The sequence below is a fragment of the Arvicola amphibius genome, chromosome 8, assembly GCF_903992535.2.
Source record: "Arvicola amphibius chromosome 8, mArvAmp1.2, whole genome shotgun sequence".
Lineage (NCBI taxonomy): Eukaryota > Metazoa > Chordata > Mammalia > Rodentia > Cricetidae > Arvicola > Arvicola amphibius.
The window spans coordinates 29,831,616-29,856,395 of record NC_052054.1 but is presented as its reverse complement, the minus strand read 5'-3'; the positions used below and the strand labels follow the sequence as shown (position 1 = coordinate 29,856,395).

Below are 24,780 nucleotides of genomic sequence, written 5' to 3'. Positions count from 1 at the left end.
GGTGATCTCAAGGTCCCTGGTAATCTAATATGTTATGATTCATTCACTTTATATAGACAGTCCTTAATATTCTGGTGAGTAATTTACAAAGCCTGCTGGGAGATTGTTGAGTCACACTGGAATTAAATGCAATTATGAGATTGGTGTATAATGACATCTCCATGGGTAAGACTGGACTGAGGCATGTGGAGGAGGAATGGGAGGAGGTGTGGGATGAGGAAGCTATAATCAAACTCGTGGAGATGGCACCTCTTCAGACAACAGGCAAGATTAGGCAAATTATCAACATATGATGCATGGCCAGCTGCAATCGGAAATATGGTTCTTACCAGAACTGCCTACCATTCGTTTGGCAGAAGTCACAGAGCGGTGATGGTAATGGATTGCATAGGCTTTGGGGTGACTCATCAATGGCTGGGTGCAGTTCAGCTTGGCAGCCAGGACTAATGACATGAACTTTCCAGACCACTCACCAGATAGATGATGAATGCCAGAATACGTTCCGGAAGCCTCCTTTTAGAATTCACAATCAAAATATCCTAAGACAGGCTCCTAAACCCTCACTGGGAGACCTCAATGGAGGGACTTGCCCTCAGAACATTTGAGAAGTAAATGTACCCTTTTAAATAGCCACAGACAGCTTCAGGGGTCCCCAGCAGGAGGATAATGGAAACTCACAGGAGAGAATCAGGCACAGAGTGAAAAAGACTAAGAGTTTTGAGATCTGATTTTAAAGGTCTGGAACCCAGAACACCCTCCTGTCACCTCTGGCCAGGCAGGAGTGACCAGGTCTGTCTCCCAAGTCCTCTCGTGAGAGAAGGTAGCTCTGAGCCAGCAGAGGATGCTGTCCTCCTTTAGCTTGACCAGGGCAAACTTCCAAGTTGTCTGTGGAGGAGCGGGTTCTTTCCGGTAGCCTGTGCTGGCTTCCAAGACGTTAGGCTACCACAACCTCCTAAAAGCAGCTTAGTTAGGAGTTCAAGGCCTGGTATATTCTACAACAACATAGCACACGGTTCCCAACCTCCATTTTCTGGAAGCATCAGGTAGGAGTGTGGAAACATATGTATCACTTTCTAAAGCAGGCTAGCAACAGCGCATTAAAATAAAGAGCCAGAACAATCAAAGAGGACACATTGTTCACAAACTGAAGTAAGATGCTCTATCCCTGAAGCTGACGTTTCCTTTCCAATATTCTGTTCTTTATCGCCAGGAGGAAAAACAATCTTTTTGAGATATTTTCTCACTAGTCTGGAACAACTCATAACAATCCTCCTGCCGGAGCTTCCCAAGGGCTAGGATTGTAGATAGGTATGTGTCACTAAACTAGAAGAATCATTCTTAAGTAGCTCTGCTTTCAGGTCTTCAATACCATTGAACTAACCAATGCTTGCACCTGTATTTCTGTTGTTATAGCATAGCTTCCTACAATGAATGAGCTATAACCTGACACCCTTTTCCTACCTTTCTACATCTGCTTTCCACCGTCCAGTTTTTTAGGTTGCATTATTATTTTACAAGGTTTACTAATTGAATATATAGCTTTAAATAATACACATTAAATATCCAGTTCTTGACTCCTTGGCATTTGCCATGCGCAACACATTTGTAGTCAATAAGACAAGGAAAGGTACATAGCCAGGAACCTCAATCAGCCTCCGCTCTTCCCTCCCAGCTCCAGCTGATCAATATCTAGCCTGAAGACAGAGGTTCCTAATGACGACTGGAGCTACTGAAATCTCTTCTGCTGATACTCAGACTTGGTCATTGGTCATGGGCTAAGCTAATGTAGGTTATGGGCCTCAGCTAGACATGAAAGAAAGAAAGAAAGAAAGAAAGAAAGAAAGAAAGAAAGAAAGAAAGAAAGAAAGAAAGGAAGGAAGGAAGGAAGGAAGAAAGAGAGAGGGGGGAGGGAGGGAGGACCACAGCACTTCCCTGCTTCTGGAGCACAACCCACAGCAGGAGCAAAGGGGTCAGAAGTCCTGAACTTCAAAGGCTGAGGTTCAAATCCCACCTGTGCCCCTTGCCTTCTGCGAGACCCTGAGGCTGCTCCTGAACGTCTGTCAACCTCAGTGTTATGTTCAGAGGATGTGCGAATTGGGCATTAGACCGACTTTTACTTTTTTATTAGAGAAAAGGCTATACTTTTAAGAGAATGAGAATAAGACAAGTAATGGACACCTCGAACAATTTATTGCTCCTTTGAGTTGACTGGGCTTGACAGTGAAAAGGGATCAAACTAGGTTTCATGTTCCTAGTTTTCTCTAAAAAGCAACCACTACTTTGCTTCCTCTATTCTTACCAGACATGTTTAGTAAGACCTGTCACGCATGACACGTACAAGCTCCTCACAACCATCACTTCCTGATAGTAATGGGGTCAGCCAAGCTTCAATCAGTTTGCCAGTGGCTAGGGGGTTAAGGCGACCATCTCCACAGCTTCCTCAGGGTAAGAAATGATGGGGGTGGGGGATGACCTCTTCAGGTTTGCTGAGGTTGTTGTTGACGATGGTGGTGGTGGTTGTGTGTATATGTGCGTGTGTGTGTGTGCGCACATGTATGTAGTGGGGGTTATGTGCCACCATGTCAGGCTTTTACTCTGATGTTGGGGATCTGAACTCAGATCCTCATGCTTAGACAGCAAGCCAACTTCCTGGTCTCCAGCTTTGCAGGCCTCCGTTTTTGTTTTGTTGTTTATTTGTAAATGAAAATATCTGACTTGGCAGCTTTTCAAGAATCCAGTCAAACGGTGATATCTATGCAGTCATAACATGAGGACCAGGGAGACTGCCAGCTGGTTGGCTTTGTTGCATCTCTTCTTTCTTGTTCTCAATCTACATTTAAAACTGCTTTTTTTATTCACAAGCTGGTAAAAATACCAGCTAGTGGAGGTCAGCAAGAGCTAGTCTCCTGGCAAGTCAAGACATGGCTGAACACATGCTAGGATTTCTGTCTACTGCGGCCCACCAGTGAGTCTCTGCTGTCTGGCATTGGCCGCAGCTGCTTCTCCACAGCGGGGAGTCAGTGCTTAATGGTGATGGTTTTTATTTCAGTGAAGAAGTCGAATGAGTCTTTGGCTCCTTCTCTTCCGATTCCAGAGCTCTTCATACCCCCGAAGGGCAGGTTCAGCTCCCTGATGAGCCAGCAGTTGGTCCAGACCAAACCCGACTGGAGCTTCTTAGCCACCCGGTGGATGCGCCCCACATTGCTGGACCACACTGTAGCTGCCAGCCCGTACTTAACGCTGTTAGCTCTTTTAATCACTTCCTTTTCACTGTCAAAAGGGACAACACACGTCACTGGACCAAATATCTCTTCCTTCATGCAGCAGGACTCATCCTTAACATCTGTTATCACCGTGGGCAGCATGAAGTAGCCTGCCTGGTTCCTGAGGGGAAGACTCAGCTGGTCCACACCCTCACCACACAGAATCTGGGCCCCTTCGGCACGAGCTTTCATCACGTAGCTTCTGACCTGAGGAGATGAAGAAAACCATAATTACAAGCCTCCTGCCATTTGGTGTCTTACACACATCAGCAGAAAAATCAGTATTCTCTAACGATCAAAAAGCAATACAAGGTCAGTGCTTAGGGAGCTAGGGTTCTGTCGTCACTCAGGTGCAAAGCCTAAAGGCGGAGGAGTTCCCCCAGACTTGCACGTTTAGCCCTCATGTAAATGGCAGGGAGATTATCTCATGCCTAAATATCAGGCACTAATATAAGTAATATTATGTATTGTCACTCAGTTCTTTTTATATTCTATCAGCTATTTTTATCTCCAATTTGTGCCTCAGGAAGTATACAAGGTTCATGCAGCTAGTAAACAATAAACAATAAGCTTAATCCATACTCAGATATACCCTGTAGTTAGGTACAAAGCTGTGTGTGTGTGTGTGTGTGTGTGTGTGTGTGTGTGTGTGTGTGTGTGTTTGCAGGGGATAGAAGTTGGAAATTCCCTATAATGGGCTGACAATGCTCATACTAGACACCTAAGGCTAACAAGCAAAATGTTCAGTGCCAGAAATGAATTACCTCTAGTGAAGTTACTGGCCAGTGAGGTCTCATAACCCCCAAATATTATGGACCATTGCCTTTACTTTTGGTTACCGTCTTACTGATGACATCATATACTCAAGTTATATAACATGGAAACATGAAGCTATTTTTGATGTGGATGCTTCATCCCTACTGGCTAGCTTTCATAGCCATGGAAAGTGCTGTACACACTTCAAGAGGAGAAAAATAATCATCTCTCTTGCCCATCTGTAAACCCTGTACGCTACAATAACAATACCCACACAGATAAGTTCATTGGTGCAATATTAGCATACATGTCACAGGAGTAACTAACCAACCATCTTCTGGTTGGATTTAAGGTCTGCTCTACAAAAAGAAATCCCTTATCTGGTACTAGTATCAGTTCCAAGAACCTCTGGCTAGAGAGCCCTTGGCCCCAGGAAAGAATCTACTATTATTATTTTGTTAAAAAGACATATAATATTAAACTGACTCTTAATGGTTTATTGTTAACCATAGATCAGTACATCTCTCAATCCTCATCAGAAAAGCTTTTTTTTTTTTCAGAAGATGGTAATAAACACACGGGTCCACAGCTGGTAGTAGGGCAGAGAATTGGAGACCAAAGAGTACTCAGTCACACATGGACCATCCATACCACACCACCTCCTTAGGGATCTTTGCAGAGGGGGGAAACAGAAAGATGGGAAGATCCAGAGCCAGAGGCTGACTACACGAAACAGTGCTTTCTGGACAAAACAGGGCAATTGCTCGTGTGAAGTCACACTCAAGACCAGCCCTAGCTCTAGCCAATCGACATTCCAGCATGGAGGGAGGAAGTGAGCACTAAGTCCCACCCCCAGCTGAGTAGCTATAGTAACTGATGGCTGCTGGGAGAGGGAGAGTTAGCTTTCTTAAAGGTATAGTCCCTGGTAGATTGACAGCACCACAGGGGATGGCCATGCCCTGAGAGTACATAGGCAGCATTCTGGACTTGATGGGAGTAAAAACTGAAGACACAAATTTGGGTGGGTATGGGATGAAACTTGGAGGAATTGGGGGAAGGGTGAATATGACCAGAATACAATGTAAGCATTTCTCAAAGACTTAATCAAAGTGTTTCAAAGGAAGTGGAAAGCGAGTGATATGTAAGACTTAAAGGCCCAGAAGCCTTAGGTATCTGAGATTCCAGAAAAAAAATGTTTCTAGTCTTAGTTCTGATTACACTCTAAAAACAAATGTAGGCAATACAGTATAGCTGATTATAATGTAAAATAAATTATTTCATAAGTTAGCCCAGTGACTCAGAGATAATGACATGAGTACTTTCTTGAACAGAAGCCGGGTAATTGAGTTTATTTTCCATTTGAAGTCCACGCTGAGTCATCCCAGCAAGAGAGATGTCCATAACCCATGGGTCTAGATCTGATTCCAAGTATTTTAAGCCGAACACCAAAAGGAGAATTTTCAAGGAAGATAGGTACCTTGAGTTTGTGGCATAAAGTTCTGGACCCCAGAACACATTGTTACAATCCCTCTTCCAATGAATACTGTGCACTGCTGTGCTTTTTGAGATTTTCTAGTCTTAGGACACAGCAGTGAATGAACTTGACCACTGTCTGCTCAAGGGAAGACAGTCACTAAGGGAAGAAGTACAGGTTACGTGTTGGCAGTCTAAAGAATGGTGGAGCAAGCTGGAGAGATGATGCCATAGTTCAGAGCTCTTGAAGATCTTGACAAGGGCCTGGTTCAGTTCCCAGCACCCACATGATGGCTCACAACCATCCCTAAACAGCCAATGACCTCGCTTCTGACCTTCTCAGGTGACAGGCATACACATGGTACACAGACCCACATGCAGGCAAAACATTCAAACACATAAAACAGACCTAAAAAAGAAACAAGGGAAAACTAAAGCATTGGAGAGTTAAGGGACGTTCTAGGGAGTGTAGCTTTATATAGGATGGGCTGAAAAAGTCTCATTCAGAGGGAACCATTTGCTCTAAGGATGGGGAAGAGAGGCTCAAGAAAGTGTCTAAAGGGTCCCATTCTACTCTTGGTCCGTGAAAAACAATTTTCCATAGCAGATAATTTCTCAAAAGTAATATTTCAAAGCCTGATATTTCCTCTGCTTATACCAAGTTTCTCTTTAAGACTTGATTTATTCTATTTATGTGTTTATGTGTATGTGTGTACATGTGTCCATGGATACCAGAAGGGGGAGTTGGATCCCTTGGAGCTAGAGTTGCAGATATTTAAAACTTCCCAGTGTGGGTGCTAGAATCCAAATCCCACTGAGCCACTTCTCCAGCCCCTATGTGGCTTGGTCAAGATGGTCAAATAACCTGTTGGATTCATTTGCATAAGCTCTCTATGACCCCCCCCCCTTCTCTCTCTGTTTTTCTCTGTCTTTCTTCCTCCCTCCCCTTTACCATTTTGGTTTTTTAAGACAGGGTCTCACTATGTAGTCCTGGCTGTCCTGGAACCCACTACGTACACTAGACTGGACTGGAATTCAGAGATCCACCTGCCTTTGCCTTTCAAGTGCTGGATTAAAGGTGTGCACCACCATTCCCAGCCTCTGAGTTTCTCTCTAAATAAGAACTTTCTGGAACATACATGACAGAGATCACTTACTTTCTCCAAATGTGCTTTACTTATCAAAGCACCCATATTGGCTGATGGGTCAGAGGGCGTCCCAACTTTCCACTTTCTGGTAGCTTCTACAAACTTCTTCAGAAATTCCCTATAGATGCTCCTCTGGACGAAGATCCTGCTGGTACAGAGGCAGATCTCCCCCTGCCAAGAATGAAGACAATGATAAAGCTGGGGACATTCTTCTTCATGGATAAATGCCCCATGTTTTTGATTATCTGCCATGCATCAGGCACTGGTCCAGGCAATGAGATCCAGCTGTCAGCAGGACCAGTCCCTACCACACAAAACACATAATCTCACAGGAAGACAGACAACAACAGAAATAAACATCCACTACATGATATGACTTCAGAGGCTTATCAGAACAATAGAGGATCACTAGGCAAATGATAAAATTAAGGATTTTGGTGAAGGAGCAGCACTTACAGAGTAAATATTTGAAGGGACTCTTGGTTGATATGAAGAAGTTGTATAGGCAAAGACTGGGAGGAGAGAGGTTCCAGTGGTTAGAGTGGGGAGCCCACTGTAGGGCTGAAGCTGGTGTAGGTGACAAGAAGATGGGGGGTCTGAGGATGGGAGTGAAGGGAAGACAGTAGGATAAAGACAGGTCAGCACTCTCAAAGGCTCAGAAGGACTTTGCTTCACTCTCAGCATCATGGAAAGGAAACCACAGAGTAATGTGATCAGATTTATATTGTGTCTGTGTGTATATGATCGTATGTATGTGTGGGTATGTGTATGATATGTGAATGTATGTGTGTGCTTTTGTGTGTATGCATGTGTATTTGTGGTATGTATGTGTTGTATATGTATGCATATGTTTATATGTGTGTGTGCGCGCATGTGTATATGTGGTGCATATTGCTGTGGGAACTCCTTCAGCCAATAACCTTTAAGATACTGGCTCACATTGGGTGCCATTTGTAGGCAGAGACTGATCATTCATTCCCGGCTGCCCAAACACAAATAAACACACAGAAACTATATTAATTACAACACTGCTTGGCCTGTTAGCTCAGGCTTCTTATTAACTAACTCTTACATCTTAAATTAACTTGTTTCTATTAATTGTTTCTATTAATCTGTGTATAGGCATGAGGTTGTGGCTTACTGGTAAGGATCTGACATCTGTCTCCTCACCTACTCTCTGTCTCTCTGTCTCTGTCTCTCTGTCTCTCTCTCTCTCTCTCTCTCTCTCTCTCTCTCTCTCTCTCTCTCTCTCTCTCTCTCTCTCCCTCTATCTATCTATCTAGATAGATCTTCCAGCCTGGCTATAGTCTGCCCTGCCATAGGCCAAAGCAGCTTTTTTCATTAACCAATAAAAGCAACACATATACAGAAGGACATCCCACATCACATACATAGTGTGAGTATGAGTGTGCATGTATGCATGCATGTGGGGGGTTGTGTAGTGTGTGTGTTCATGTGGAAGCCAGAGAACCACCTCAGGTGTCATTTCTCAGGAGCAGTTTGCCTTGTGTTTTCTTCTTGTGGTTGCTTGTTTGGGTGTTTTGTTTTTTAGAATAGTGACATTTCAGTGGCCCAGAGCTCTCTGAGTAGGCCAGGCTGAGTGACCCCTGAGCCAGAGGACCCACCCATCTTCATCTCCTCAATCCTAGGACTACAGTGTATGGTTGGCTTTCTTAAGTGGGTTCGGGGGGGGGGTTAAATCAGGCTCTCATACTTGCATGGCAAGTGCTTTACCAATTGAGCTATCTTCCCTGACCCTGAGAGTTACATTTGTAGATGATCATTCACAACATTGTGTGCAAAACTAAAACAGATGGAACCTAGAGTGAGGAGTGAGGGAAGTATTCCAAAGGCTGAAATCAATGTAAGTAGCTTCTACTGGGCAGGTATCAGTGGAAGGGGAGCAAAGACGTATGTTTCCACCAAATTCAGGATTCTTAATTGGTGTGGGACCCCTAATGTGTAGAAGACCTGCATGGATAAACTAGAACGGTAATGTTTTAGAATGTGTTAAACATAGAGCCAACAGATCCATTTATAGATCAGACATAGGTACAAGGAAGAGAGCAAGAACACGGCTGTTCCAAGCTTTGGGCTTTGCACCACTTTGGACAGTATGCCTTTCCATAAAAGGACAAACGGGAGGCAAAGAGTCCCTTTCCAGTGGGTGGGGAGAGAGGAAGAGCAAGAGTTGTGCCGTCGGCATGTTAAGTTCCGATGCCCACTAGATACCTAAAGAGAGATGCTGAGTGGTCAGGGATAGGTCCTGGCACGCTTTGGAGAGAAAAACAATCCTAACTGTCATTTAAATATGAAATAGTTTATAAACAACATCTAAACATTTCAAAGGAGAATGTATAAATGTATATGAATGCACAAATATTAATAACACTTTTATCACATTTATATTTGGTGTTTACAACAATCCTAGGGGACAGAATGCATCTAATTACCTTGGTATTTGCACAAAGGTTTATTGTCCAAATTAAGCAGTTAATGTTCTGAAATAATAAATTCTTTTCCCTATAGCACCACTATCCCATCTGCCTATGTGACTTGGAAGATGGCCAGACACCTGTTGGGTTCATTTGCATAAGTTCCTTATGCAGAAGGTGGAGAGGCTTGAGAGTTTTACCAAGTTTCCCATCATTCCGTGCTAGGAAGACATAGTTCACATTGAGATCGCAGAAGGGACAACTCCAAAGGCAATGAGCAAAGAAAGGAGCACATTCACGGAATCTCTACGCCATGCCAAGCACTGATTTGGCTACTCTCTCCGGAAAAGTTCTGCAGTGTGTTAGTATTCTCCGTTCACAGTTAGAAAACAGAGTTTTGAATTAATATATACCCAAGGTCACACTGAGAGTTCACCCCTCCCTTCCCTGAAGCCAATCATCTTCAATTAAGGGGAAAATATGCTCTGCTTGGAACTCGTCCATCAGCTAAAGCAAATAAGCGAGCTATTATAGTTGCTTAAAATCCATCTGTTGCCTTGGCTTGGCCGTATCTTTTTCCTCATTGATACCTTAACATACCCCTCTCCCCCAAAGAAAGGTTTGGTGGCCTGGACCAAATCCTAAAAGGACTCTGGTGGATGAGTAGCCTCAGTCTGTGTCCCCTTGCTTAGCACTTGGCTACCTCACACAACCTGTCAACCCACTTCCCCTCATCTCCGTTCTCAGAGTGTGTGCCTCTCTCGATGTCTTGAAGCGCTTATTCACTAGTTTAGTGTTTACTGGACATATGCTAATTTTAATGATTAAATTATTTTTGTTATAACATCGAATTGTCTACCAATACCCAAACACTGCATTTCTAGCAATCTTCTTTGGAAATTATGGTAAAGGAAATAATGTCATTACCATTATTATGAAAACATTAATTGGAAGTTACTAAACATTCCCAGAAGCCCTTTGGAAAGTAGCATCATTCAAATTACCGTAAAGGTAAAGAGATGAAGGCATCGTTCCCATCTGTGGAAAGAGCTGTTGCCCAGTGACTCTGGTCTAGGGTTCTTACTCCGCTGGGAGGCTGTGACTTTGAAGAACCTGACGGAAATGACGGAGCCCTCAGAAATATCTGTGATGTAATCATAATAGAAGTGGCAAAGGTGGCCTGAGGTGAAACTTGCTTTGGAATGTTACAGGAAATAGGAACTCGGGGTGTAAAGGCATCAGGGATACTTTGGGGAGAGAAGAAAATCTACTAATAGGACATGTGGATGCAAAGAGGAGACAGATGTAAATAAAGAAATGGAGATGCTTAGAGTTGCAGAACCCGCCATTCTGCCCATGACTGGTCCTTGATAAAATTGTGTGACTCAAGAGGAGGAACTTGACAAATAGAAGCTGTAACTGCACCAGGCCACTCCTGGGTGTCAGGATAACACTATAACTGATCCTACTTACAGAAAAAGCAACAGGACCATCACCAAACTCCCTGGACTTGGCATTGTGTCGAAATAGATGCCACCTGACAGGGCCTGTGTGAGCGGGACTCATACCTGGTTAGCAAAGCTGGACCTCACGGTTGCTGGGATACACTCCTCCAGATTGGCATCCTCAAAGATGATGGCAGGATTCTTTCCTCCCAGCTCCAGGGAGAGCTTCTTGCAGTGGGGGGCGCTTAGCTGGGTAATGCGCTCAGCTGTGGGCTGGCTCCCAGTGAAGGAAATCAAGGGGACCTCTGGGTGGGACACCAGGGCCTCACCAACCCTGGGCCCCGTTCCAAACACAATATTGATCACACCTGGTGGAACACCTGGATGGGAAATAAAACCAGCGGTAGTGATTCTCCTGGGTTTATGGAGGACAGCTGAAGTGACACGGAGGTTCTCCTTTGGGAGTCCCAAAGCTGGGAGAGTAGGGGGTTGTGGGTTTGACAGCCCCTGGAGATTTTATATTGACTGACGTATAACAGCAAAGCTGATGCTACAGAGTCATCTTCGCTCATAGAATCCGCCTGCTGGCATGTCTCTGGGTGCTCTGGCCTGGAAAGATGCAGGGTAAAGGACTTGCTGAGAAACTCTTTCTATAAAACTGACTAAGCTCCAGGGGCTGACTTGCAGGTACTGTCAAGCAATCTGAGCGTTGCGTGCTGTGGGCGCTTGCTCCAACTTGATACCTAGAAGTTGCAAAGCAGAGTAACAGTGTTCGGTAAACAGCTGTGTGGATCTGCAGAGATGTGAAGACATCAACTGTCTAGGCCCAGAGAATCAGGAGGGGTCCTTGTCCCAGACGGGGTAATTTTTGACTTGACGTCCTGCGCCCATGGTTCCGTACAGCATCACCGCCACCCCGAAATCATGCAACAAATACCAAGAACGTCCAAAAACAGGTGCCTCGATCGTTTCTACAGCAAGACCCTTGAGACCTAAATTTACATGTATATGTTTACCTCTTTTCGGGATTAAATTCTTTGCGGGGGTGAAAGGCTGTGCAGGTGCCTGAATGTGTGTTCACATGGATGCACACGTGTGTAAAAGGACAGACGTTGAGCGCACTCTGCCACTACACAGTATGTATATTTATCCAGTCTAGTCTAGGCCAACCTTGGTTTATACATCACAGCTAGAGGGACACTGTGTACCACGTCAAGAGCAAAGAAAAGTCTAGAAGGAGAGCCGCTGACAGAAGAAAAACAAGGACAAGTTTTCCCATCATCCATGGATGAGGCCCTGCAGCTCCAATATACGGCATCTCTTTGGAGATGGGAGAGTAGCGGTGGGGGGGGGACTGTTAATAAATCATGCCTGATGTTTACTGTGATATTTTTACAGAGGCTGAGAGAAAACACAGGACTGCTGTGTATCTCTCACCATGGGACAATGAGCTCATTCCGCAGGATGACCGATTTCCACACCCGTCAGCCTTCTCCGGTTTTCCTGGGGTCTGACAGTAATGGATTAAGAGGCAGCAGCTTGTGTGGTTTCTCAGTGTTATCTGCCATCCAAACCAGACGGTGATATAATTTTTGTACAGATTACTGCCCTCTAAACTTTTAAGAGATTCTGGTTGCCAGAGAAGTAAAACAATTCAGCTGACAAACAGAAATTGCAAAGCAAAGACTGGGTGAGTGGCTGGCAGATCAGTCAGGAACACATGAACACACAAGAACGTAGCCTTTCAAGGGCTAAGGCTTGACGAAGAGGCACAGCCCCCTCCGCCTCCACTCTAAGAACCCGCAGTCACCAAGCTGGCAAGAAGCCACTGATGCTCATGTGCACACCAAAGACTTGGCTTTGCAAAGAATGGAATTAGAAGGTGGCCTGTTTATAACAAAGAATGGGTGCATCCTGGGAATGGGAGGGTGGGCCTGGGGCATCTATATAGGTCATCTTGAAGACTGGTTGGGACGCCTCATTCCTCCCAACAAGGACGGGTGCTATTCTCCAAACAAGCCCAGGTTTCACCTACCATTAAAATCCCTAAGAGCTAGCTAAACTCCACTGGAAGTTAATGTGCATGCTTTTGCTTCTGAAGCATCCAGAAGGAGCTAGTGGGGAGGGAAGGAGAGAGAGAAAGATGGAGGAGGTAGAAAGGGAGGGAAGGAGAAATAGGCTTCTACTTGCTGCCAATCCTAAGGAGTCAGGAGAGCCCTACTGAGGCTTCTCTGTGCCAAAAGGCAGTAAGCACATAACATGTTGGCCCAGACAGAGGGTGATAAATTTGTTCCAACCACCCAGCCACCATTCCCATCCTAGCTGTAGGGGATCACAAGGTAAGGATTCTAACAGAAAGAGGCCTTTCAAAGGCCACTTGCTGAGATTTAAGTGTCAGGACAATGTCAGGCTTCTCCATGCAGAATCATATCCCAAATGAAACCAGGAAGGCAGCCTAAGTGAGAACATTAAACCATTGGCTGAAAGAAAATGAGGAGCAAACTAGTGGGTGTTGCGGCCTATCCACTTCGGCCCCATACGGAGAAGCTGGGAGGTATATATTAAATACCTTGGAAATGGTTGAATCTAGTAGTCATTGTAACTAGTACAAATCTAGTAATACTCAACTTCCAAGATTGACTGGTAGCTCAGACTTAAATCTAAAGTGACTGCTGATGATAATATCTTGAACTGGTTGGTGTCTTTGATGTTATCAGGACTCCCTAAGCCTGCAATATTTACTGCACAGCCTTCACCCCATGGGGTGATGCTACTCACGAATGGCATCCTGCTGGAGTTAAACAGAAAAGGAAGGGACAGTAGAAGAGAACCCTGCTGTGGATGAAGACGAGACCAGAAAGTATCAGGGTTACAAAATGAAAAGACGTCTTAGGAGTCGGCACTGAGTGAAGGTGGCTTCTGGCAGTTTTGCCCTAGCTCCGTGCCTCCTCCCTGCCCCCACCACACCCTGGTACCTGCTTTATCCAAGAATTTACACAACATCCACGCGGTCACAGAAGTCAGTTCGCTGGGTTTGGCTATTACGGTATTCCCAGCAGCGATGGCTGGAGCTATCTTCCAGGTCAGCAGGTACAGTGGCAAATTCCAAGGGCTGATTAAACCAGCTAAGGGACAAGAGCAGAAGCAGAGCCATGCCTCAGACCAGCTAGGTGGTGTTTCTAGCAGAATTCCCCGCTGCCCGGAAACCCAAATGCCACTTATTGGTAGCCAGCTTCAGGAAGGGCTATTCTAAAATTCTTACAAGTAATTTGTTCCTTACAGCAGCAAAGTCAATGCATGTACCATCCTCTTGGTGAGCCACGACTATAATTAGGAACCAGGGCAACAGAAGCTCCGGGGCTAAAGGCTATTGACGACTTGTCAATACCATCTGAAGAGAATGCATATTGAAGTTTGTAGATTGAGCTTTACTTTTTATTTTTACTTTATTTTATTTTTGGTTTTTTTTTTAATACAGGAGTTCTCTGTATAATAGTCCTGACTGTCCTGGAACTCACTTTGTAGACCAGGTTAGCCTTGAACTCACAAAAAATCCACCTGCCTCTGCCTCCCGAGTACTGGAATTAAAGGTGCACACACCACTGCCCCGGCTGACCTTTCCTTTTTAAAGCAAGCCTGGGAGCAGTGCAGTATTAGGCAGCGAGTCCACTGGTTCCTGATGGCTTCCCCTCCTCTGTCTATAACTGCTGTCACTGAGATATTCATGGCCAGGCCTTGCTAAACTGTGTGTGCTGCAGGCACAAGATGATTTTGAATGTTCCTCTAGGGAAGAGTTATGCTGATGGACTCTGACGCACAAGCTGCGAAATCCAGCCTGGCAACAGAGGTCTTTAAATCAAATTCTGTCTACATGCTCAACTGTACTCTGACCACGGCAGTTTGCTGGGTAGCAACACCCCTGACTTTTAGAAGGGACAACCAGACTCTGGACTTTGTGACAAAATGTTGTCATCTGCCGAGTTCACCCTCAAGAACATGTAATCAATTAACTTTTAAAATGGCCCAAAGACTCCCAGGATATTTAAAATAATTTTAAATAATTGTGCATTAGGTCCCATTCACAGGTTGGGTGTGACTGGATGTATCTCTATGAACTATTCTTAAACTGTTCATTTTCTGTCACAGCCTGCACGCATATAAGCTCTCCCTATGGATGAAACACGCTGTGAGCGCAAGGCCAGCCTGGTCTATAAAGGGAGTTCCAGGACAGGCCAGCCTGGTCTACAGAGGGAGTTCCAGGACAGGCAGCCTGATCTACAGACAAGCTCCAGGACAGGCAGGGATACACAGAGAAACCCTGTCTCTCAAAAAAAAATTCACTTTACTTTATATTTTGTCCTATGTAAATATATTTTATACTACTAAATTTCTCATAGAAAAATCTGTTCTTTAAGAGTTACAGACCGTGTTTGCAACAAAATATATTTATATGTTTCTTAGTAGGAGATTAGAGCTTCCTACAGCTCCTTGGGAAAGGTTGTCTAGAGGGTCAGGGACTCGAGACAGCGAGACAATGTTTCCACTTGCTTTCTTTTTCTTGTCCTGCTGTTTGCAGCGGCTAAGGCTTGGCGTTGCTTCTCAGGGAAACAGTGACATCTACTGATTACACTCGGTCATTCCAGACACACGTTAGTCATGGGGCAAGGGGCAAAAAAATTAACTCTTATTTACCAAACTACTGGCATTACTTGAAGGAGCATACACTCATTTATTTATTGCTTCTTTGTTTTTTAAGACAGGGTCTTGTACAGTCCAGGCTAACCCTAAACTCACTGTGTAGCCAAGGAAAACCTTGTTCTTCTGATCCTCCTGCCTCCCCTGTCCAAGCGCTAGGAACGCACCAGTTCGTACATCTACCTGAAATACACATTTATTCATTGACCCAAATTTCTCACATTATTGAATCCCATAAAGAGAAAAGTGAGCTAGTGTCCCAGCTTTTCAGAATCCTGAAACATAAAGAAGATGCAATCCTGTAGTTCGTTCATGGCCCTGTCTGGATTTGGTGTTTTCTTATTTTAATCATAAGAAACAAAGCGCTCCTGATATCATCCCCTTTCCCTGTGACCCCCCCCCCCCCAAGACCACGTTTCTGGAAAAGGCAGAGAATTTGATACAATGAGGATGAACTAGAAATCGTTTTTAAAGTCAATGAATTTTCAACAAAAAGAGAAAAATCAACCCCTTGCGTTTCCATATTCTGTCCCCAGTAAGCGCTTGTCCAGAACTGTCTGTGCATTCTGACTGACAGGGGTTTTCCTAGAACGTTACCTACCGATTCCCACAGGGGTACGGACAGTGTAGTGCATACAGCTCAGGTGGTCCATCTGTGTGCACTCCGTCACGTGGTGCAGGATAGAGGAAGCAAAGAACCGGAAGTTCTGAGCAGACCGAGGGATGTCCATGGTCCTTGCCAGGGTGACGGTTTTCCCTGTAGGAAATGGACACCATAAAACGCTGCCTGTGTTTCACACGGAGTTAGCGCTGGCCTCAGCCGCTCGTCATCTGTCCCTGTGCTCATTTCCAGCCCATGGGAGGGTCCTTTTTCCCTCGCAGAGTTGACTCTGGTTGGCTCAAGAGATGAAATATTTAGGTGTGAGGTTATAGGATGAGGTGCGGAGGACCTAAAGTAGAACCAGAGCATCTTTGTCCCGTGAACACCTCCTCGCTTTCATCGTGAAGCTACCCGATGACGCCATTTTACACACTGGCTCTAGTGTGTCAGCAGCTTCGAAACGATGTGGTTGAAATAGTCGGGGTTAAAACAGCTCAAGGTGCACATCAGGTATGAATGTGGGAGGCATCTTAAACATCCTCCACACACAGAGAGGAGTCATCAGAAGAGCTAGTGAGACCCTCAGCACAGGATTCTGGTTTCTGGATGGGGTAGGAGGGAGTCTATTTAAACTTCTCCCAGATGCCCTTCAGTGGCCAGGGGAGATGGACTGCCCCCAGAACAGGAGCAAAAGAGAGAGAGAGAGAGAGAGAGAGAGAGAGAGAGAGAGAGAGAGAGAGAGAGAGAGAGAGAGAGAGAGAGAGTGCATGTGTGTGTATGTGTGTAGCCCACATGGTCAGGAACTCACAATCCTCCTGCCTCAGCCTCAGCGCCCCCCCCCCCCCGCATGCTGCCATCACAGGTGGGCACCACCACCTTAACCTGGAAGAAACCTGCTATTCCTGAGTGCCTGTCTGCCGCCTCCTAACTTTAAGTTGGCTTATAGCAGGTCTATTTTCACATCACATGACTAAAAGATATTATAAATTTTACGTAGTCACCCTATCCCCATGTCCTTTGGGAAGCAGGGAAAACATTGGAGTAAAATAACGACAATAGATCAGAAAGCTAGCCGGTCTCCAAACTGTCTTTACTCTGGGATGCTCAGAACAGAACAGGGAGATGGCATGGCCACCCCTAGTTCCTCCTGTCTCCCTATAGCCATGCTCTACTGTGGATCCTTGCAGTCCTTTCACTAAATTGGCAGGATGCATTCCCCCATCACTTAGCTTTGGATTCTGCCACTGTCTCATTTCAATGGGGCAGAGCATATTAGCCACAAAACTTGGCTTTCTGCATCCTGCATGTTTTTGCTTCCCTCTCTACTCTTGTCTCGATAAGCAAGTATGTAGGTCACCTCGGCGCCTCAGACAGGGTGAGATGACTAACTTTCCCCGAGTATAAACCATCTACCAAAAGGCAAGAGATTATCTGACAAAGCAGAGTGAGGGTGTGCTAGGAGCCCAGGTACTGCAGTTTTCGTAAGCATTTAGTAAGACATACCTGTACTCGAGCCCCGTCTCCGTTGGTAAAAGAGCTTGGAAGGCAGACAGATCCTGCCAGGGAGCCCCCCTCACCTTGATCTTTAGATTCAGCCTGGGCTAACTCCTCCAAAGACTGCTCCACTAAATCCGCCAGTCGGTTCAGGACCAGAGAACGTTCCTGGGGGCTCCGGGATGACCAAGCAGGGAAGGCCTCTCTGGCAGCCTCCACTGCAGCTTCGATCTTTGAGGAGCAAACCAGAGATGGTCACTTTAGCATTACCGCCCCCGAGCGGCTGGCAAGCATCCAGAATCCTTGCCTCCCTTCATCCCTGATGGTCATTCTGCCCAGTCAACATGTCCTAGTGCTAAACTACATGCAAAATAGACAGCACAGGTGTTTGTGTAACCAGCAAGCAGCATTAAGACAAAGGAAAGGTCATTTGCTCTCTGCCTTCCGCTGCCCTCAGGCAAATCCAACCATCTGAGTTCTGAGTCATTGCCACCATGGGTTCACAGTGATCCGCTGACCATGTGACACCATGTGCCAAAGCCTCTCCTGTCTGCTAGTCCCCTTAGAGATTTGGTCTCAGGCCAACTCACATGCCGTGGCACAGGGACTGGACTAGACTCAAGCATGAATTTCTAGAAGCCCAAAGATAAGCCCAAGGATGCCCCCAGCTTCTGTGAATAAGGCAGCCCAAATGGCATCAGGGATGGAATGGAGGATCTCAGGAGTGTCTGGGCTGTGGGCACCTCTGATGCTGAAGAGGCAGAAGTTTCAAAGGGCAGCCTGAGGACCTATGGTAAATACCTGCTCATCACAGAGCTGACACATGCTTCCGGTATGCCCCATATGAATAAACTACAACAGTCAACAGCAAAGACACTAGCAATTTAATTAGGAAATGGACAAAGATGTGAGCAAAATGGACAGAAGATGTATGCCCAAGATAATAAGGACTTGAAAATATGCCATAGGGAAATGTGCATGAAGTCAGTTTCAACAATCAAAAGATTCTGGGGAGCTGGAGAGATGGCTCAGTGGTTAAGAGCACTGGCTGCTGCTCTTCCAGAGGTCCTGAGTTCAATTCCCAGCAACCACATGGTGGCTCACAACCATCTGTAATGAGATCTGGCGCCCTCTTCTGGCCCTAAGGCATACATGTAGACAGAATATTGTATACATAATAAAAAAAATTTAAAATCTTTAAAAAAAGATTCTGGGCTGAGAGTGAGGCTCAGTGGTAGAGCATTTTCCTAGCATGCCCAATGCCCTCAGCTTGACCCCCCCCCCCAACCAAGAAAGATGGGGGGGGCAGGAACACAATAAAACAGTGGCAATACCAAGTGCTGGGGAAGATGCCAAAATAAAAAAAAATAAAAATAAAAATAAATGAATAAATAAAAGAGCCCTGTCATCCACTGCTGACAGGGATGAGAAAGACGGGCACCTGGGCCAGGGCCTCGACTCTTAGCCAGAAACACCCTCCTGGGAATTCATCCCAGAGAAACCAATACTTATCTTCATGCAAAGAAAAGGTATACAGAAGGGTTTGCAGCAGTGATAGTCATAGCATCCCCGAACTGCAGCCACCAGCTCTCTGTGGTGGGTGAATGGTAGCCCACTGTGGCAAATCCATTCTTTTAAAGCACACTTCTCTGCATTAAAAGGAGCAAGCTGCTGCTCCAGGCAACGTCCCCATCCCCGAGGGGTCCACAGAGCTAGGCTGAGTAACAGAAATGCGACTGGCTACCTTCACCACGGCAGCCCTTCATTTCACAGATAAAGCACTAACAGCCCCGAGGCCTAAGCCAGCCAGGCAGAATGGGGATCTAGGAGAGGTTAAGGCTGCCTCACAAAGGGTCTGAGCATAGCCATTGTCTCCCAGTGTGAGGTTCGGCAGGTCAGATGCTCGGGCTTCCAGTTAGGAGGTAAAGGCAAAGACAAGAGCTGGGAGGGGGAGGGGAACACGCGCCACCTCTACCAAGGTATCTAAAAGTCGGCCATCAAGCAACTTGGAAGATGTGGTTTTCATTTTAAAAGATGAGAATTTTCATTCATTTTCCAAAGAATACACGATTTTGGATCTAGTTTGGAAAAGGAAATCTGCCGCGAAGTGTAGAATCTCTAAAGCTCTTAATTCAGCGCTAACAGTTTTTGTTCTCCGTGTGATTGCATCCTAGGGCTGTTAGTGGAGTGACTAACCCGGTCACTCACTGGCTAATTTGCATATCTGAGGAACTCTAACCAAAAGCATAAAGTACTTAAACGCTTCTTAAAGCTTCACACGTATTATGTGCTATTCTGTAGTAAGAAGGCTGAAGCCCAGAAAGATCATACGTGACTTGCCGGAAGTCACAGGCAATGTGGGGATACAGACCCAATCAGTCTGTGTGGGCCCCGTTAACTGGCACCCTATAGCACTGTGGTTCTCAACTTTCCTAATGCTGCATAAATGTATTTTTGTTGTTACTTCATAACTGTAATTTTGCCACTGTTATGAATCGTAATGTAAATATTTGATAGGCAGAATATCTGATACGAGACCCCTGTGTTTGACACGCATGGACTGAGAACCGTTTCTGTGGCAGAACAGGTGGCTTTGCCTGGCCCACGGAAGAGAGGCCTCTGTTGGAAAAGCGAAGAATAGGGAGCTCCAAAGGATAAATACATGAAAACAGATAGGCCCTCTTGTGGCCAAAGTGTGAAATGCATCTGTAAGTGTTAATATCTCACTTTGCTCTTTCTAAACGCACATGAACACACACACACACAATTTTGCAAGTATCTTGTGAAGTCATCAAAGACACAGCATTTGTGGAACACACAATATTTGCAAACTGGACTGCTATTTGTATTGCGGTAGCAGGAAGTGCAAAGATCTGTTTTATTCTACTTCCTGAAGAAGTGTGAGCAGTTACCACACTCCACCTGCCTTTGTTAGATTTGTTACTTTTAGCATCACTTTGGACCTTGAGACCGGGAAGAACGGAGGAGACCATTAGATTTCTCATGCGGTTGCTTGCTGTCATTGGAAGCAAACGAAATTGCCGGTTACAATTTAACTAACAAGATAGCCAATATTTGTAAACTTTAGTACAAAAGTCTAAAGTAATATTTTTCCTCTAGAAGATCGATTTAAAGTTTAACAATGAAGAAAAGAGCTGACTTTTTGAAGAAAAAAGGTTTTGAGTATAGGAAGGCTGAAATGATATTATAATCTAGTTCTCTGTGCCTTAAAAAGAATAAAACAGTATTCACTTGATAACTATACACCTGTCAGCCACACTTGCCACAGTAGGTACTCTTTATTCTCTGTGCAATAAGTTAACTAATCAAATGAATCAGCTATCTTACCAAATTCCCCAAGGGAACTTAATTCCTCATAACTAAAAAAGAAAGGAAAAGACAAGAACAGAATATAAGCCATTAAATATTTTTTTAATTGTTAAGTATAGTGAAAACACAGGAATCTAATTTTCAGCTCCATTCCTCAAACGGCTGGTTTTGCTTCACTGGGTATTTCTGGAGATACGAGGAATTATTAGATGGTGGTTTAAAATAAAGTACTGGGCTTTTTGTGTTGTTCTCAACTGAAGTTTTTAAAACTTATTTTTACAAATCCATGGAGCCAGCAGACACTTTGTGGGAAAGGATGCATTTAATATGGCAATAGATCTTAAGAACAATGCATTGCACTAGACACCTACCATAGCCTGTGTGAGAACTACAAACATTCAAACCAACTGCGCCCAGAGCGCTTCAGTTGGCAGCGACTTTCTTCCGTTCATAGTGAGCCGAGAGCCGCTCTGCCTCACACCTGCCCAGTGACAAGATAAATGACCTTATGAAATTCTATGTTTTTCTTCACCCCCCTACACAATTCCACAGTTTGTCAACACAGTAAATGCATTTCCATTTTCTAAGCAAATGCACTCACCTCTTCTTTCCCGCTGTTTGGTACCTTGCAATATACTTCCCCTGTGGATGGATCATAAGAATCTATATATGAGTTACAGGGTAAAAACTTTCCACCTATGAAGTTTTCCAACATCAAAAGCTCCTTTTTCCCAGCAGCCATGTCCAGGGGAATGCTCTTCAGCCTGTCTGGGAGCTCACTGCCCCAGTCCTCAGGACTTTGTGCTGACACTCACCCAGGCCCAGTGTCCTCATTTGCATACCACGGACCAAGAGTCCTGCTGCTCTTTAGAACATTCCAGATTCCAAACTCAGGAGAGGCCTTGAAGGCAACTGCTGATGCATTATGAGAAATAGACAATGTGTTAACTAACATCATCATGTCTTTACGGGCTCTCGGAGTTTCTCCAGTCAGCAATGCAGATGATGATTTCACAGGAGTCACACCGTGTCCACTGTCTAAACACTAAGTGCAAAGCAGCATGAGGAAGTTGATTCCACAGAATAATTTTCTTTCTTTTTTCTTTTTTTAGAGATTTATTTATTATGTATACTATGTTTTGCCTGCATGTATGCCTGTAGGTCAGAAGAGGGCACCAGATTTCATTACAGTGGTTGTGAGCCTCCATGAAGTTGCTGGGAATTGAACTCAGGACCTTTAGAAGAGCAGTCAATGTTCTTAACTTTTGAGCCTTTTCTCCAGTCTCACAGAATAATTTTCTATGACGTGGTTCTCATTATTTTCCCCTTTCTAGAGAAGAAACTGAGCCTCTGAGAGGTTAGTCTGTCCAAAGTCACACCCAAGCAAGGGATGGACCTTTTTGCCTCACCGCCTTGGCCTTGCAGACAGATACGAAGGACAGAATTTCCGTGTGCGTTGCTCATCTTTATCTGTTTTCATCTGGGCTGCCCTCTCCCTCAAATGTACCTTCCATCCCAAACCAGGGCTACAGTGATAGCTCACAAACCCTACAGAAGCCATGAAAATAAAGATACAAGCCAAAAGTTATACAACACAGACAGCAAACCATAGACGCTTTTCCAGTTCTACACCTTGGTAAGACAAAGGAACCCAGGAGAGAAGATAAGTCTGTAATAAAAGCAATTTATCTCTGAGAGAACATTTGGCCATGCCTGTGTCTACAGGTGTTGGACTCATTGTTAATAAGAAATGGGGCACTCAGAAAGTCTCCCCATTGGGTAATTGGACTAGAGACTTTAATATTGGATTCGAGGTGTGAAAGCACACATGTTCCTTCCTCCATACTGGCAGGTGAACAGAACACTTCTTGCCAGATCAACATGTCACCATATCACCATGCCACCATGTCACCATGACTATTTTGTCTCTTGATCTCCCTTCAACAAATCTCCCTAAAAATATTTGCTACTGGACAAGAACTGAGAGGAAACAAATGGCCATTACTTGATTAACATAACAGTTCATCGGAATAAGGAATATGATGTAGACCTTAGAAAGATGTGTTGCTGACAGGTTCAGTGTGGCACATAGTCCCAGGCTGAAGCAGGAGGCTTCCTTAATCCCAAGAAGTTGAGGTCAACCTGGGAACCATTGCAAGACCCTGCCTATCGAAGAAGGAGGAGGAGGAGGAGGAGGAGGAGGAGGAGGAGGAAGAAGAAGAAGAAGAAGAAGAAGAAGAAGAAGAAGAAGAAGAAGAAGAAGAAGAAGAAGAAGAAGAAGAAGACAAAACAAACAAAACTGTGAAAAGATGTGTTGGAGAGAGAAAACTTACTGACCAGTGTGTGTGGCTGTACAGCTGAGTGCATGAGGTAGAAGAAAGTTTCTTATTTATTCCACATACTTTAAAATGACCTAATGTTTGTGATAAGCCTGCGCTCAGCTGCTACAGCAGGAATTGTGTGGCTGGGCGGTAGAAATCAACATTCTAAGGTTTATTGATCAGCATTAGCTGGCCATGCAGCTCCCCAGTCTCTTTCTGCTTTGCTTTCTGGATGTTCTACAAATTCTGCCTTTATTCCTGGTTGTTAGGAGCTGCAGGTCACCCTATGCAAAGGACTGGCCTCCAGCTGCTTCCTGCAGAAGCTTTGGGATCAGGATTCATTTTCCTTAATATAATCGCATTCTCTAGAAAAGCTCCTCCCATTCAGGAAAACAACAAAGCAGAATAAGATAGGTTTTTTTTTTTTTCTTCTCAGTATGAAAATCTTCACATTTCCTTTTCCAGGTTACCTTTTTCTCTTTCATCTCATGTTAATGGTTTTTTGTCATATTGCTGTCCTTTTGCTGATACTCTGTGTTAATGGAGAGACCGCTTGTTGGTTTCCCGACTGCCCAAACTCAAAATAATCACACAGAAACTATATTATTTGAAATATTGTTTGGCCAATAAGCCAAAGTGTATTTCTAACTTGCTTTTATTTCCTAAACTAAGTTATCTCCATTAGTCTGTGAATCACCATGAGGTTGTGGCCTACCAGAAAAGTTTTGGCAGGCTCCAGCGGAGACATCTGTCCCTGGTGGTGGCTATATGGCTTCTCCCTGACTCCACCTAATCTCTCTCTCTCTCTCTCTCTCTCTCTCTCTCTCGCTCGCTCGCTCGCTCGCTCTCCCCTCTCTCCATATATATTCCAGCCTTGCTATATTCTGTTAAGCCATTAGGCTAAAGAAAGAAGCTTCTTTATTAACCAATAAAAGCAACACATATACAGAAGGACTTCCCACACCACTTTCTGATATTTTTCTTTTAGACATTACATTGGTCATATTTACATAAATAAATATAAGCATCCATGTTTAAATGAGTGCAGTAATAGACACACAGTAAGGGTCCATTCTGGACCTAAGATACCATGGTTGGTTTTTCAAAGTTGAAGACAAAGAAATGTATGTACAGATGAATAGATGTTAGAGATCAGAAAGACCTCTGGGAACTGTTGTGATTATTTTTTTTGTTATGTGTGGGCATAGAAGTCTTTCAGAAAAAAATAATCAAAATATCCTAAGAGTAATTAAACACACATATGGAATACCACTCAGGAATAGGCGGGGCAGATTATGAACAAATACGACTTGGATGGGTTCCAAAGGCATTATGTGGTATCTGACTACCAAGCACAGTCTCAGCCACGTAGTCCAGCTGGCCTGAGCCTCTGAAACAAGATACATGTACTATGGATGGCACAGTCAGAGGAGTGGAGGCCCTTTGGAGCCTGGAAGATGGTGAGTGGGGCCCAGGAATCAAGCACTTAACTCTGTACATTTGGACTTTGTTTTAACTTTGCCTTGATTCTTCCCTCTTGGGAATAAATAACCAGTTGTTGATTTTCTAGGCATCCACAGTTGAGACTTTATACTTTTTTTTTTTTTTTTTTTTTTTTTTTTGGTTTTTCGAGACAGGGTTTCTCTGTAGCTTTAGAGCCTGTCCTGGAACTAGCTCTTGTAGACCAGGCTGGTCTCGAACTCACAGAGATCCGCCTGCCTCTGCCTCCCGAGTGCTGGGATTAAAGGCGTGCGCCACCGCCGCCCGGCGAGACTTTATACTTTTAAAGAGACATTGAGTTTTAGAGAGACTGGAAATT

General features: G+C 44.6%; 1 protein-coding gene across 1 annotated transcript; it reads right to left on the bottom strand.

The window, feature by feature from the left end:
• Positions 1–2,171: 2,171 nt before the first annotated feature.
• Positions 2,172–21,444, bottom strand: Aldh8a1 (aldehyde dehydrogenase 8 family member A1). The gene is made up of 7 exons (XM_038338549.2): positions 21,242–21,444; positions 17,394–17,541; positions 15,817–15,972; positions 13,496–13,645; positions 10,644–10,900; positions 6,650–6,811; positions 2,172–3,470 (listed from the first exon to the last, which is right to left on the bottom strand). The coding sequence occupies exons 1-7, from the start codon at positions 21,380–21,382 to the stop codon at positions 3,018–3,020; spliced, it is 1,467 nt and encodes a 488-aa protein (XP_038194477.1). The 5' UTR covers positions 21,383–21,444; the 3' UTR covers positions 2,172–3,017.
• Between the last annotated feature and the right edge of the window lie 3,336 nt (positions 21,445–24,780).